General features: G+C 37.6%; 1 protein-coding gene across 1 annotated transcript; it reads right to left on the reverse strand.

Moving 5' to 3' along the window:
• Window positions 1-704: 704 nt before the first annotated feature.
• P884DRAFT_248678 (uncharacterized protein) lies at window positions 705-1,730 on the reverse strand (the record flags this gene model as incomplete). The annotated part of the gene is made up of 2 exons (XM_069440559.1): window positions 1,509-1,730; window positions 705-911 (listed from the first exon to the last, which is right to left on the reverse strand). The coding sequence occupies exons 1-2, from the start codon at window positions 1,683-1,685 to the stop codon at window positions 705-707; spliced, it is 384 nt and encodes a 127-aa protein (XP_069295253.1). The 5' UTR covers window positions 1,686-1,730.
• Between the last annotated feature and the right edge of the window lie 14,367 nt (window positions 1,731-16,097).

Raw genomic sequence — 16,097 nt, forward strand, 5'->3', positions numbered from 1 at the left:
GCGATCTCTCGATTGATGTCCGGAGGAGGTATATAACCGACAATAAAAATGTTCTGTCAAAATTGAACAAGCAAAAGCTTACCAAGCTAGCCCTATCCAGCAGCTGGATAGAGGTAGCCGGCTACGAAACCCGAAGGGGGTTTACTCCGATCCGTAGGAAGAAGACCTTGAGGTCCCAAGGGATAAAAAGGTTCCTCCTCCCTAGAGGGGATCGTTAGATGTGGTAGACGCCCTTAAAACCCAACATCCTGACCGAGGTTCCCTAATGGGAGCCGGTTCTCCGTTTTGGGTTCCGACATTAGGAGATAGGCATTGAATGTTTAGAGACTAAATCTTACCGATAATGAGAGCGGGGGTTTTGTTCCCTCGCCCCCCATTTTTTTAATTTTCGGTTGCCCCAGGGCCCTGACTCGATCTCGCAACCTCCTAGTGAAACCGGTACGCGGTTGACCATCCGGCCCTTGTATGTATATCACAGACACAGGTTGGTTTGCTCTCTTGTTTGAAGCACGTACAGGACATCTGTTACCCATGGTGCCTTGCTAAAAGCAACAACAACAACAGGCTTCTCGGGCTCGAAATTCGTGACACCAGAGGAAGCGAATTTGGCGATACGTACCATGGGCAAAGTAGGTGAGGCGTGTATTGTTAACCTGAACTTTCTTACTCTATTATTTACAAGGGTTGACAACTCAACAACCCCGTTACTTGAAAGCTTCCACGATGTCACCCATTCTCATCCACGAACCCGTAAGCGACATCCAGTCATTCCCTTCCTCCTCCTCCGCCACCATGACGGGAATCCAGCCGTCAGCCTCATGAAGCGGAAAGTCACGAAACAAATCATACTCTTCTTCCTCGCTCTCCAGGTCAAAGCTTGCCTCGGAAAGAGCAACGGACCCGTCAGAGTCCTCATCCTGCTCGACCCCCGACTTCGTGTCGGTCCTACCCGTCTCGTCCGCGGCTGCTGCCGCCTTCTCCTCCTCCTCCTCCTCCTTTTCCCCACCCGCTTCCGCCGCGGCTCTCTTCTTCGAGCAGCGGGAAGCGGCGCCCGCCACGACGAACCTTACCACGTACGCCGCCTCGCGGTCCCTCACGACATCCTCGAGCGAGAACCCAGCATCCCTTTCCCCTTCCTCGTAGCGCAGCAGCAGCCCCCCGGCCCTCGCTTCCTCCTCTTCCTCCTCCCGCCTCTTCGGCGCCCCGGTCGACGCGGCAGCATCAGCATCGACATCACCACCACCGGCGGGATCCCGCCACCCGTCGCTCGGCAGCCACACCAACCCGGCCTGCGCGGCCAGCTCGCGCCCATGCGCCACGGGGTCGTCCAGGACGCGCACGACACCGCTGCCCCGGAAGCGCGGAGTCTTGCGCCACACCGCCGGCCCGCCGCCCTGCCTGGCGGTCCCTACCGGCTGTAGCCTGGCTCCCGCTGGCTTGCGGCTGATGCCCGCGTTTGCTTGCTGCTGCTGCTGCTGGTCGTAGCAGGGGTTATTTGGGATGATGACGTGGCCCCTGACAAACCGCACCCTCTTCTTCTGCTTTGGGGGCTTGTTGCCGTCGGTGTTCTGGGGGTGGTAGGCGCGGTACCCGTTCGAGAGCATCACGCGGGTGATGCGCCTCCGCCTCTCGGGAGGGGGGTGATTTGGCTTGGAGCCGGTAGGGAGAGTTGTCGAGGAAGACATGGGAGTTTGATTCGTCTTCCCGTCTGCCGGTTGTGCCCGACAGAGACTCGGTAGGCTCCCTTTCTCGTTAAGATCCTTCTCACGTGGATTGGAAGCAAAGGAATGTACGTGACTGGGTGTTCAAACGAATCAAACCAGAAGTAGCATAGGTGCAATAGAGACAAAGAGGAAAGAAAGATAACAGCGGAACCAAGAACGGAATTGTTAAACAGAAACGGGCGAATCAACTCTGGAAAGCCAGCCGGATTATACGAGGTTTGAGGTTTGGGACACTGGCAACTTAACAAATGTCGCGACTAAAGCAGTCACTTGACGATGCTCGGATTTTGACAGCAGTTTCGATTATGCTTGATTAACCGGCCGCAGACTATGGTCGCGGCCACCAGTGCGATTCGCCAGGGTATGCCTTTTTTTTTCATACCCGCGTTTCTGGAAGAATGCCTTGGGCCTCCAAACATGGCCTCCGAACAGCGTAGCAGACCCGGGTCTCGGCCGTCGATTCAGAAACTGATCAACCCAATGCGAAGAAGGAGAGAGAGGGAAAGGTAAAGGAAGCCCTAAAAGCCATTTATACATTTTCTACTGGCACGTCGCGTCTGATCTGCCATCTTTTGCGGATTAAGGGCCCCGGCGTGTTGACATACCTTGCGCAAATCCTATCGAGCGTGCAGGTAACTCCAATTACCTTCCCACCGTGGCGTAGCATGATCGGGGACTGGACAGCTAGGATTCTAGCTTATTCTTTTTCTTAATTTTCTTTTCCTTTCTTTTCTTTGTCTTTTTCTCATTATGCATGGCAGCCCTGTTGAGTCAAGTAAACGCGTCAAGTCCCCCTTGTACTAATTATCCGTGCTTCTCACCTATCCTTGGTCTTCGCGATCTGAATAACATCCTTCCGGCTAGAGCCTGGACAGCACTTCTACTTCCTTAAACACCAATTGACGAGACAATGATCTCGGACAGGTGCGATGAATAGCTCAAGTGGGTGAGACTGGGCCCACCAGGGCCCCAGCCCTTGCAGCCACCCACATCTTCCTACAGACCAGCCCTGTTCGACTTCCTCCTTCTTCCACCATCGCCATCGCCAACATCAACAACAGTAGCAGAGATACGAAGCTCAATACATCCATTTTCCCCAAGAGGTTATGAGCCCTCTTTCGGAGGCTCCTGCAGTTCTTTAATACTCTTCGAATTGCAGCTACCTCCAACCACCAAAGGCTTACAGATTTGCGGCTGTCGCAGCGAAATCCGACAGCTCGAGCGAACTATAGCAAAAACCATCAAATATATCCATCAATCTCTTCCTCTGCGAGATCTCTGCTAATCGTTTAACTCTACCAACAGATCTTCAGCCAACGGGCGATCCTAAAGATCATCTCTATCGTCAAGTTCCCTGCGAAACGATCGGGGAACTCCTATCAAGGACATCAAGAACATCGAGATCCTCTTAACCTATCAAGATTCCATCAAGATTTCTCTCCTCCTATCAAGGAAACCATCAAAACCATCAAGAGGACAGCCAAATCTAGTAATAACTAGCAATTTCAACACTGTAGAAGTTAGATATAAGACCTATAAGACCTTAAAGTCGTTCCTTACATGAATAGGCCGAAGACCCGAGGGTGAATGGTATCTATCATCTAGAGGCCTAGGCAAGGTAACAAGATTACTAGGGAAAGACCACTTAGAACTATAATATATATATATATATATATATATAATACTCTTAAGATATCTAGGCCATTTGACCCTATATCGAGGTATTATTAAGAAGAAAATGATATAGAAATGCTTCTATATTAAGATATATATCATTATTATTATTATTAGTCCTACACCGCTATATTAATAAGCATACCAGAGCCTCTCTAGTTATTTACAAAGGAAACCGTACCTAGTAGGCCGGATAAAAACCTCTATCCCTCCTTTAACACCCGATCCAGAATACTAATACACTACAAAGAAAAGGAGAAGTGGCTAGAATAGCCCTAAAGAGGCCTTCCCTCCCGGTCTAGCCTCCTTATAAGGCGGTATTCCAGGAGCCTCCCTAGGTCTATCAGCTACTATAGAACCTTCCTTGCCAAACGATGGTTACGGGTCCCTATACCCCGTAAAACGAGGTCTAGGTCCCTTTATGACCGTATTTCCTAAGATTCCTACGTTTAGCTTCTTAGTAGGTTTAGGCACTAGATAACCAGGTGCTCTACAGTCTCCTTCCCCTAGCTATAGGTATAATAAGGGGTACTAACCCCTAGGACTTAAACCCTAAAAAGGAAGTTACAGAGGCTAATAGCCCCTATATAGGCCTATACTAGTAGGGAGCTCTAGGCCTTTGTTAGGCCCTGGTACCTTTGTAGGCCCTCCCCTGTAAAAACTAGACATAGGGGGTCCTTATCAGACACGTGCTATATCCTCTTACCGGCTTGGTCGGCCCTCTAACGGTTGCTCTAGCTAGCTACTACAGCTAATTCCGTAGCTTATAGCCTTCTTTATAGGGTCTATAGGGGGGGTTAACCCCCTCTATAACCCTCCTAAACCTACTACCAGACTGTCAACCCTACTACCTCTAGGGCTATAGGCTTTAGCTCCTAGCCCCTTGCCCTAGCCCTCCTCTTCTAGAACCTCTAGCTAAGCCTATTATAGGCTTGTTAGATAATAGCCCTTATAGGGACCTAGGAGGCCCCTAGACCTACCCTAGTCTATAAGAGTAGCTAGTTAAGTTTGGCTTTAAAGTTAGCTAGCCTCTTATTAAGATAGAGGTCGAGGGATAGTACCTAGGCTTCTATCTCGAGGTACCGGATAGGGGTAGCCTTATAGGCCTTAGTAACTACTTAGAGGGCCCTATATTAGGCCTTTGATAGTTCCCTAGTAAGGCCTTCCGGCTTACCCCCTAGCTTAGTAGGCTTATAGAAGTTCGAGGCCCTATAAGCTAGGGCGCTATAGATATACTTAGTATAGACCTTATAGGCCTATAGTAGGCTAGGACCCTAGGTCTTTATAATAAGCCTAGTTAGGGTAAACTCCTAGGTTTCTAGCTTCTTAGCTACCTTTATATAGTAGGGGCCTTATTATAGCCTCTAGTCTAGCTAGACCTCTAGGAATCTAGCTAACTTTGAAGGGGCTATAATAGTAGTACTACCTCTAGGCTATAGGAGCTCTAGCGGTTATAACCACTATTTCTAGCCCCTGTTAAAGTAGATAAGTTCGTACTTTTCTAGGGCAAAGGCTATACCTTAGGTCCTTACCTATTATAGGTAGGCCTCCTAAGCCCTCCGTAGCTAATTGTTATAGGCCTCCTCGGTCCTCCTAAAGGCTAGAAGGTTAATATTATTAGCAAAGCCTACCAAGCTAACTATAGGGCTAGCCTAGTAAATGGCCTAGTAGAGGGAGGCTATATAGAGGATAAATAGTATAGGGGAGAGGGGTGACCCCTAGGGGACCCTAGCCCTTACTACTATATCCTCTGTTTTCTAGCCATCGAAGTAAAGGATAGCTACCCTATCCTATAACCACTCCCTAACCTAGACCACTAACCACTTTGGGAAGCCCTAGCTCTATAAAGTGGTTAGTAGCTAGGTATAGTTAATAGTGTCGAAAGCCCCTAAGATATCGAGCTATAGGAGGGAGGTAGCCGCCTTATGCCTCTAAGCCTCTTGAACTTAGGCCATAATAAGCCGAATAGCCAGTTCGGTAGACCTGTGTTCCTGGTTGCCTATCTGCTCGGCCAGGAGAAGCCTATAGGCCTCTATGACAGCCGTTACCTTCTGGGCGACTATAGCCTCTAGCACCTTGCCTACTGTTAGTAGGAGCGCTATAGGCCTATAACTACCTAGGGTAAAGTAGGCCTATAGGGGTTTACTAGGCTTATAGAGGACTATTATCTTAGCCCTTTTAAACCAGGCTAGGAAATAGCTAAGCTATAAGCTCTCTAAGGCTAATATACCTAGTATCTGGTAAAGCGGCCGTCTATAGGCCTTTAATAGGCCTATAGGGAGGAGGTCCTCCCCTAGGGCCTTCTATAGGGCCACTCTAGCTAGTACTACCCTAATATTACCTACTATAACCTCCTAGCTTATTTCGAACTTTAGCTCCTAGTAGTCGTTTAGATCCGGGTTATTAATATCTAATAGGTCTACTTCTAGGTTCGGAAAGAACTTGTTAGCTAGAGCCCTAGCCTTCTATTAATAGGTTATAAGCTTTCCTTCGAAGGCTAGGAGCTTTAGAGGGTCGACCGGTAGGTAGCTTTATAGCCTCGCCTACTACTCCAGCCTCTATAGTAGGTCTAGCCGGTTGGTTACCTCCTATAGTATAGCTCTCTAGCTCTTGGTCTTTGTAGCTATAATAGTCTTAGTCTAGTCCTATAGGGCCTGCTAAAGTACCTCTTATATATAGGGGTTTAAGGTACCCCTATAGACCCTCTCTACCTCCTTAGCCCTCTTCCGGGCCTCCTAAACCTCTTTCGTCTACTATTAAGCTCATTTACTACCTATACTAGCCTTCTTTACTAGAGCCGAGACCGTAGCTATTTCCTTAAGGGCCTCTATAAGCCTATTAAAGGCCTATAGAAGCTCCTCTAGGCCCTAGAAGATAGGCCTAGCCGGGGCTAATACCTACCTACTAAGCCTAAGTAGGAAGTAGGCTACCTCGGCCTATATAACCTCCTTATCTAGGCTTTTCTAGTCCTACCTTTTACTAGCCGATATAGGCCTATTAGTCCTCTAGAGGGAGACGTTTAAGGCCTATAGGTAATAGTCGGATTTTCTATGTTCTATAATATCCCTATAGGTCGCTTCTAGCCTAGCTAAGGCCTAAAATAGGTCTATTATAGAAGGCCAGCTATATTAGTCCCCTTAGGGGGCCCTAGTAACCTAGCTATATAATATATATAGGTCGAGGTCCTATTAGTCTATAAGGCTAAGGAGGTCCCTAGCCCCTAGGCTAAGCCTATTAAATAGGTCCTAGACTAGGTAGTAGAGGTTAAAGTCACCTATAAGGACTAGGGGGTAGGTTAGCTAAGGTAGGGCTAATAGGTCCTATAAGAGGGCCTACTCCCCCTTGTTATTATAGACTAACTAGAGCTCGAACCCCCTCTCTCCTAGGGTTAGAAAGGTTACCCTATACTAGTTCTCCTTTACTAAATAGTCCTACTAGCTAACTAGGAACCGTTTAGCTACTAGAATAGCCGCTTTACCCTTAGGTTTATAGACTAGGTAGTATTTTAAAGCCTAGGGGTAGTATATTAACCCTATAAACTAGTTAATCTATAGTTCCTAGATAGCTAGTAGGTCGTATTTAGCCTCCTCTAATAGGACCTCGAGGGCCTATTTATTACCTTAGGTATTCTACTAAAAGATCTTAATTTATATTCGAGGTAGCTAGAGTAGAGGACAAAGGTATAGTAGTAGTAGGCTCTATAGCTATTGTCCCCTTAGCTAGTTACAAGAGGGAGGGGGCTCTAGGCTATAAGAAGGAGATATAGGTCTATTAGGCATCAAATAAGGTACTCCTAGCCGCTTATTAGGCTAGGGTAGGCCTCCTATAGGGGTATTTAGCCCTAGTTTAGTAATGGTCGTCGCCTTCTAGCTAGCTATTAAACTCAAAGGCTACCTTCTAATATAGTTACTCTAGTAGTTAGAAGGTCTAGGGTCTATACTAGTAGGCCTCTCTAGCCCTCTCCTAGGCTTCGACTTTCTTTAGGTAGCCCCTATACTAGGTAGTATAAGGGCCCTTATAGGCTATATACCTATAAGGGAGTTAGCTAGAGTAGGTAGGGCATTAAGCTTTCCTAATCTTCCCTCCCTCCCTATAGGCCTTTATACTATAATAGCTATAATAGGCTAGCTACTAGTAGTACTATTAGGTATAGCTAAAGCTCTAATACTTATAATATTACCTTAGCTCTAGAGTATCCTAGTAAGATTTATAGTCTAGTACCTAGGTATCTTAGACTATACCCTTATTATAGGTCTTCTAGGCCTCTTCGAGGTCCTATAAGCCTAGGAGTACTATAGCCTACTTCCTTTATAGGCTCTTTAATAGCTAGAACTTAACTATTTCGATCAAGTATAGGCCTATAGCCCCCTTAAAGTCTTATTTACTTACCCCCTATAGCTCCTCCTTCTAGACTCCTTTAGCTAGGATTATATAGGCCCTACTAACCTCTCTAGCCTCCTCTCTAAAGGCTATAGCTACCTATCGCTTATTAGCTAAATACTAATCCTTAGTAGCCTTATCTTTAAAGACTATTATTATATCCCTACTTAAGAGCTTCCTAGCTATAATAACTCCCTAGTAACTAGAGGCTCTATTAACTACTTAGACTATCTCAGCCGGGGTTTAGGCTTTAAGGTCCTCCTATAGGCTTATATTCTATATCGTAACCTCCTATAAGGCCTATAATAGCACTGCCTTAGCCGACGGTAGGCCTCCTTAGAGGCCTATTACCCCCTATTATAGCCCTATAACTACCTATACCTAGGTAGGGCAGGGGGTAGCCTTAAAGGCTTCTTTAAGCCCCTTTTTAACTTCCTTAGCTATAAGTTCCTATAGGTTCGGAACTAGGCCTATAATAGTAATTATAAGGCCCTATAAGAGCCTATCGGCAAGGTCCTATACCTTGCCCTATTTAAGGCTTAATATAAGGTTAACTAGTTACGTAATAAGACCCCTTAGCTCCTTGATATCTAGGGTAAGGCAGGCCTATAGTAGGCCCCCCTTTGATTAACCCGAAGCTATAGGCCTCCCTACTTAGTAGCTTGGTAGTAGGCTTTAAATCGACGTTATATTTAGGGGTATTAGGTGGTCTATACGGTGAAAATTTTGATGGTCATGCGAAGTACGGTCGGGTTACGGTCGGGTCTGGTTCCTATGCCTTCGATGCCTGTTATATACCTGCCACGGCTTGTGCGTGGTTGAGAGTGGTACCATTAGATAGCGTTTTTCGAGAGCTTTCTAGCGATGGTAGTTCTATATGTTTTGGTGGGGTATTTGTAAAGATCCCTCTTAAGGTGTACTATATATACTATAGGATGTATTTTATTATATAGAATTAAAAAAAAATATAATACTTATATTATAAGCTCTAAGTAGCTCCTAATTTAAGTTATCTTTTTATATTAATACCCTAATCAAAGGTAATAATATTAAGATATTACTATATTATCTTATATATTACTTTAATCTATACCTATAGTATTACTTATAGCTAGAATTAGGTCTTATTTATTATAAGGTCTTCTATATAGTATTTTCTAGCTATAGCCCCCTCTAGGTAAGTTTTTAATATAACTTATATAGTTAGTTATATGATTTAATAGGCCTAAAATTGGTTTTTTATTTTATATATATAATATAGCTAGAAGTTAGTTTTCTAGATATTATATATATAGCTAAGTCCTTTCTATTTAATAAGATACTTATACTTACTATATATAAGTTTATAATCTTAAATATATTTAACTTTATACTTAATATTTTATCTTATATTAACAAGAAGCTTAAAATATAACTAGTAACACTTAATTCGCTAGGATAGGTATACCTAAGTACTAATTATATCTATTATAAGTATAGAAGACTATAATACTAAATCTACATTCTAAGTAGCGATTAAATTAAATATATAGCTATTTACTAAGGTTATCTAATATACTAGTTTTCTAACTATTATATATTAATATATAATATTTTAGCTAACTATCTTAAGAAAGGAAAAGGGAAAAGTAAGTATAGGAGTTATAAGGTTTTACTCCTTATATAATAGATATATATATAATCTAGTTAGAGCTTAGTTAGGTACTAGGTTTAGGCCTAACTCTATCTTAAATATATACCCTATATATACCTTATAAATACCCTATAAACATATATATGTCTAGTCTATTACTAGGTAAAGCCTGTTATCGATTAGCTTAGGTAAAGCCTAGGCCTATAATATCCCCCCTCCCCTTCTTAAGTTAGATAATAGGTAGGCCTATCTATATCTAGTATTACTATACTAGCAAGGCCTATATATACTAATATATATATAAGGGCCTAGTTTCATTTACGTTATATATAAGGCCTAGTCTTCATTTAGGTCCTATATATATCTTCCTAGACCTACCCTCTAAATACCTATAAATTCCTTCTCTCTTTTCCTCCTCCTCTGACTTCTTGTAATAACCTATATATTCTCTTCCTACTACCTTTCTACCCCTCCTCTTATTATATATTACTTCATTACCTATATCTATATTATATCTAAAAAGTTTTTTTTCATTTAGAATATTAACTATAGTTAGCTTATTTAGTAATAAGAATAAGAATCATTATAGTAATAAGTATAACAATTATTATCTTAGTAATAATATAAGCAAATATATTATAGTAAGTTTTCCCGTTATTTTATCTAACTATCGTTATTATATATATATATATATATATTAGGTCTCTATCATTTAGTATAATAACTAGAATATTTTCCTTAGTAAGTTTTCTATTAAAGGTAAGTTCTTTAATATAGAGTTTAAACTTCTTTCTAAGAAGTACTAATATTACCTAAACTATATTTATTATATTTTAAATGATAATAATAATAAGGATATATATATTATAGGCTATAATATATCTTATATAATATAATCATTCCATTTATAATCTTCATATATAGTATTCATAAGTTTAGATAAATAATTATTATTTATATATAGGTATTTATAAAATTATATATTATTATAAGATAGGTAAAGCCTTAATTTCTCTAATCTAGGTAGATACTATAACCTATAATATATATTAAGTAGTTTTAATATTAAAGTCTTCTACCCTAGTATATTTATTCATTATAGTTATAAAGTATAAGGTACTAGCCTTATAACAACTATAGATAAGTATATAATGTTTTATTTAACTACCTTAAGGGAAGAAAGAGGAGAAAGTAAGTATAGGGGCCAAAAGGAGGTTCTACTTCTTATATAGGAGGTATATATATACTCCGGTTAGGGCTTAGTTAGATGCTAGGTTAGGGCCTAACCAGGTCCTAAGCACATGCCCTACAAATGCCCTATAAATATATATAGGTCCGGTCTAAAACTAGGTATAGTCTATTATCGATTAGCCTAGGTAGAGCCCGGGCCTATAATATACCCCCCCTCTTTTCCTAGTTAGATACTTAGGTAGGTCTACTTGGTATTACTATAATAATAGGTCTTACATATATACTAATAGCCTATATATATAGCCTAGCTTTATTTAGGTCCTATATAGGTCCTACTCTTTATTTTGATATTATATAGGTCCTAGCCTTTATTTGAGTTTAAAGTAAGGCCTAGTTTTTATTTAGGCCTTATATATACTCTTCTAGCCCTACTCTCTAAATGTATATAAATTCCTCCTCTTACTCCTTCTATCTCTTACGTCTTCCCTTTTATAACCTATATACTCCCTCCCTTACCTCTACCTACCTATATATTATTCTATTACCTATACCTATATTATACCCTTAAAAACTTTTTTTTATTTAGAATATCTATAGTTAGCTTGCTTAGTAATAGTAATAATAGCTATTATCTTAGTAATAGATAAGAATAGAGATTATAGTATAAGTTTTCTCTCTATTTTCCTAATTATAGTTATAATATATATATCTTAGGTCCCTACTAACTGCCTATTTTTAGTATAAAAACTAGAACATTTCCCTTAGTAGGTTTACTATTAAGGGTACCTCCTCTAATAAAGAGTTTAAGCTCTAGCCTAAGAAGTTATAATACTATCTAAATTATATTTATTATATTCTAAGTAATAATAATATTATATATATTCCTAGCTATAGTATATCTTATATAATATATTATTCTACCTATAATCTTTATATTTAGGACCTATAGTTATAGGTAAATAACCTATATTTATATATAGGTATTTATAAGATTATATATTATTATAATAAGGGTATATAGCCTTAGAGACCCCCTCCTAGCTAAAGACTATAAAATATAGTATATATAAGGTAGTCCTTATACCTATATTCTCTATCCTAATACGTTCTTTTACTATAATTATAGAGGCTATATAGGCTAACTACTCCTCTACCTAGCTTACCTTCTCCCCTACCCAGGCTACTACCTCCTATTACTATAGTAATAACTATACCCTAGTTACCCTCTTCTATACTCCCTCTTACTATAGTAATACTATCTAGGCTACCTCTAACCTTACCCTTACCCTATAAGCTACTAGGTAACTTATATATTATACTATTATATAAAATAATGCTATACTATACTAGATATAGTATATAAATAAAAATATATTAACTCTAGTTAATAGTAATATTACTCTTATTATCTATATCTTAGGTATACCTTTACTTATATCCTAGGTCTACTAAGCTACTATTATATACCCTATACCTATCCTTATCGACTTTGGCTATACCTATATCTATTATTCTAGTTCCCTAACTAAGCGTATATTTTACCTAGTCTATAACTATAAGGAGTATGCCTTCCTAGCTCTTAAAGATATTATAGAGGAGGAGGAGGAGGATAAGTATTTAGAGGAGGATAAGGAGTAAGTATATAGTATATTATTATTATATATATTTATTTCATAAGTAGCTCGGTTAGTATACCTATAATATAGCTATTGCGTATTTGCCCTAGGTTTGCCTATATATATAGAAATTTTAGATTATTTACTTATTTATTCCTCTATATTTTCTCTTTATTACTAGCCTATTACTTAAGTATATATCCCCCTATTCCTATTTAAAGGTATCGAATACCTTAGTATTTTCTAGGTTTTCTAGTAATTCCTAGGTTAGGGTATTATATCCCTTCTATTTTACTAGTATATTACGATAGTTTCCCCTCCCCCTTATATTTTTAGCTACTAAGATAGCCTCTACCTTAAATTCTTCTTATAATAACCTATCTAATAAGGATTCTAATATTAGGCCTAGGTAAGTATCTAATATATATTATAAAGGGAGTAGATTAGAAGTAGTATACTCTATTAAATTAATATAAAAGGTAAAGTATAAGCCTTAGGGTATATTTAAGGTAACTATTAGTAATATTAATATTACCATTACCCTATACTTAGTATTAACTTAATTAAGTTTATAGCTAGGGTGATTAGTTTTAATATTACATAGAGATAGCTATACTTTATCCCTTACCTTAAATCTTTTAATTAGGTATTAAGACTAGTTAGTATTTTCTTACTAGTATTACTATATATATATAATAGTAGCCTAGGTCTAATCTAAGCCTTCCTTTAGGTAATATAGGAAATTAATAACTTTACCCTATAAGGTCAAAGTAGGAGTATCTAGGAGGTTAGTAAACTATGTAAGGCTTATATTATAGCTATAGAGGATATAACTTATACTTGTTTAAATAACTATTAAGTTATAGTTCTTAATTATAAATTACTATATTAGGAGGTATTTAGTCTAGTTATATAAAGTAAAGCAAACGATAATTTGTATATTAGTTTATACCTCCTAATTAATATATCCTATACCTTTATCTATCTATTGGTAATAAGCTATTAATGATACTTATTTAATTCTAATAATTTTATAGAGAAAAGTCTAGAATTAGCTAAGTTAGTCTAAACAATAGTTAGTAATAATCTATATTAAGAACCTATAAAACCCCTATTATATATCCTAAAACTATAGTATATATATCTTAGCCTTTATTAAGGATATAACCTTAAGTTAGATATATTTTAATAATTAGTTAACAATTACTATAAGATACTATAGTAAGGTCTTATCTTATATTAGGAGATTAACTATAAAGTTAATAGAAATACATCCCTAGAAATATGTAATAATTAGTAAATGCTAGATAAGTCCTTATTATAGTTATTATATTACCCTGGCCTTTAAATATATAATAGCTCTTTATGAACTATTCTATACTAAAGAATACAAGACCTTAATAATAATCCTATTAAAGTATCTTTAATAATATATTCCTCACAAGGTATCCTGATATAAGGGAGCTATAGATATATTATAGGATAGTAATAGTAAGTAGTTCCTATAAAAGGAGCTAAAGCTACCCTTAGGACTAAATGGTACCTTCTATACCTAGGGAATAATCTATAATCCAAGTCTATATACTACATTTACCTCTCTAGGAAATTCCTAAGCTTTATCTTAGATAGTCTAAAGCTAATATATATAATACTTATCCTTAATAACTCCCTTATTCTAGAAGGCTATAAATAACCTATCTATAAAGATATCACTCCCCTTAGGTAGGTAAGATGCTTTTATTAATTTCAAGGTATTAGATATATCTAATTAGATAATAGATAGAAGTTATATTATATATTTTATATCCTTAGGGAAATCCTACTTATAATAATCAAGGGTATTAAGATTAGATATTAATAATCTATACTAATAATAGGGTTTAAAGTTAACCTAAGAAAGTATCTTAGCTTATTAAGCTTATTATTTACTAATCAGGTAAGGTTAAATAAAATATTCAAGATTCTTATAAGTAGTTAAGATTTAGGAAAGGGTTCTAATATAATAAAGTTCTATTAACTAGGCCTTTAGGTAGGAGATAATTATAAGTAATTTCTTATTATACATTATATAATTCCTTTTAACTAAGGTTAGTTTTATAGAGTAATAAGCTATAGGATATAGAATCTTATCTTCTTCTTATTAAAATAGATATATATTAAGGGCTATTTTAGAATAATCTACTTTAAGAATTATATCTTACTTAGAGTCCTATTATCTTAGGACTAGCTCTAAGATAAAGGCTATATTAACAGCTTTAAAGGCCTCTTATTCCTCCTTTTCCTATTAGAATTAGATATTTATATAGTTTATTTATAATAAGTGGTTATAAGTCTAGGACCGCCCTTACATTTCCAAGTCACCTATATTTTTACCACCAGACTTTAATATAAGATATCTTAAGAACTACAAATTATATAGAAAAACTATTTACATTAGATAGTAGCCCTAGTTCTAAGCTTCAATATTTTATATACCACCCTCTACCTTTTTTAACTATAGCTAGCTAACGTAGTATTCCCTAGATTAGCCTATCAATTAGCCCCTGATCAATAGCCTACTACGCCTCCTATAGGTACTTAGTAAACTCTTTAATATCTACCCTATTCTACCTCAAATTCTATAGATCTAGGAATATCGTATATAGCCTCTGTTTAAGAGCTGCCTATACGTGTTTAATAGGGTTTAAATTAGGGCTATATATAGGCTATTCAATCTAGGAAATCTTCTATACTAGGAGCTACTATTTGGTCGATTTGGATATATGGATAGGAGCGTTATCCTGCTAAAAATACTAGGTCTTATTATAATAAGGTAGAAGGCCTTCTTCTAGAGCCCTCTAGTATAACTAGGCTATATAGATATAGTATAGAGTGCTTAGATCCCTCTCTATAATGATAAGCTTACTCTAACTATCTATCTATATTACCCCCTATATTATAATAGTAATATTTGCCTATATATAGTTCTTTAAGTTAATAAATCAGTAGTTATACTTCTTAAAAGGAAAATAGAATACCTAGGTAATCGGATTTGAAGTGTTATTCTAATAGAAACACTTATTAAAAAAGATAGTCTAAGATCATTAGAAATATCTAATAGGATAAGTATACTATATTTAACTTCCCTATATTAGTTTATCCGTTTTTCTAAGCTAATCATATATAAAGTTATACCGATCTTTTGTAACCTACTTTGACAAAGGAATCCTCCTTTTGGTATACTATTTTCATAGATATTAGGCTTAGAGGCATCATCAGATAGTTAAAGGTAATACTTTCTTCCTAATCGCGTTAATCAGAGCCTTCTATATTATATGTCGGTTTTTCTTGACTATTAAAAGGATATACCGTTTTTCCGAACGCGAAAGAACCTCTAGACAGCTACTTCGAGGTCGGGACTTAAAAGTGTAGTAAGATTTCTATAGTTTAATTACGTGGTAGATGGTATATTAGGATACGCCAAAGAGGGTTACTAGGGATCGCTTGCTTTGGCTAGTCGCTATAAGACTGTAAATAACCATTTGAATATATAGGCTTAATTCCTGGTTTGGCTAGTGGTTTACCATCAAATTGTATATAAAATTGTGTAGATTAAGGGCTATATCGTTGAATTATAGGATATTAAAGAAAAGGTAAGATATATATAGGTGTCGCGAAACGCGTTTAAGTGGGTAGGGTGGTCTGGGATTTTTGACCCCTGATTGTATATTAAAGGTATAGTTAGAGAAGTTAAGGATAAAGTTATAGTAAAAGTTAGGAAATCCGAAGAAACTTTATACTCCTTAAACCTTTTATAGTACCTGTTATTTATATATAGTAATAACCTTATTAAGGTTAAGGTAAATATAAATACCTATCTTAATAATATAGCTTAGATAT

The sequence above is a fragment of the Thermothelomyces heterothallicus genome, assembly GCF_042370625.1.
Source record: "Thermothelomyces heterothallicus CBS 202.75 unplaced genomic scaffold P884_scaffold_23, whole genome shotgun sequence".
In the NCBI taxonomy this organism is placed as follows: Eukaryota; Fungi; Ascomycota; class Sordariomycetes; order Sordariales; family Chaetomiaceae; genus Thermothelomyces; species Thermothelomyces heterothallicus.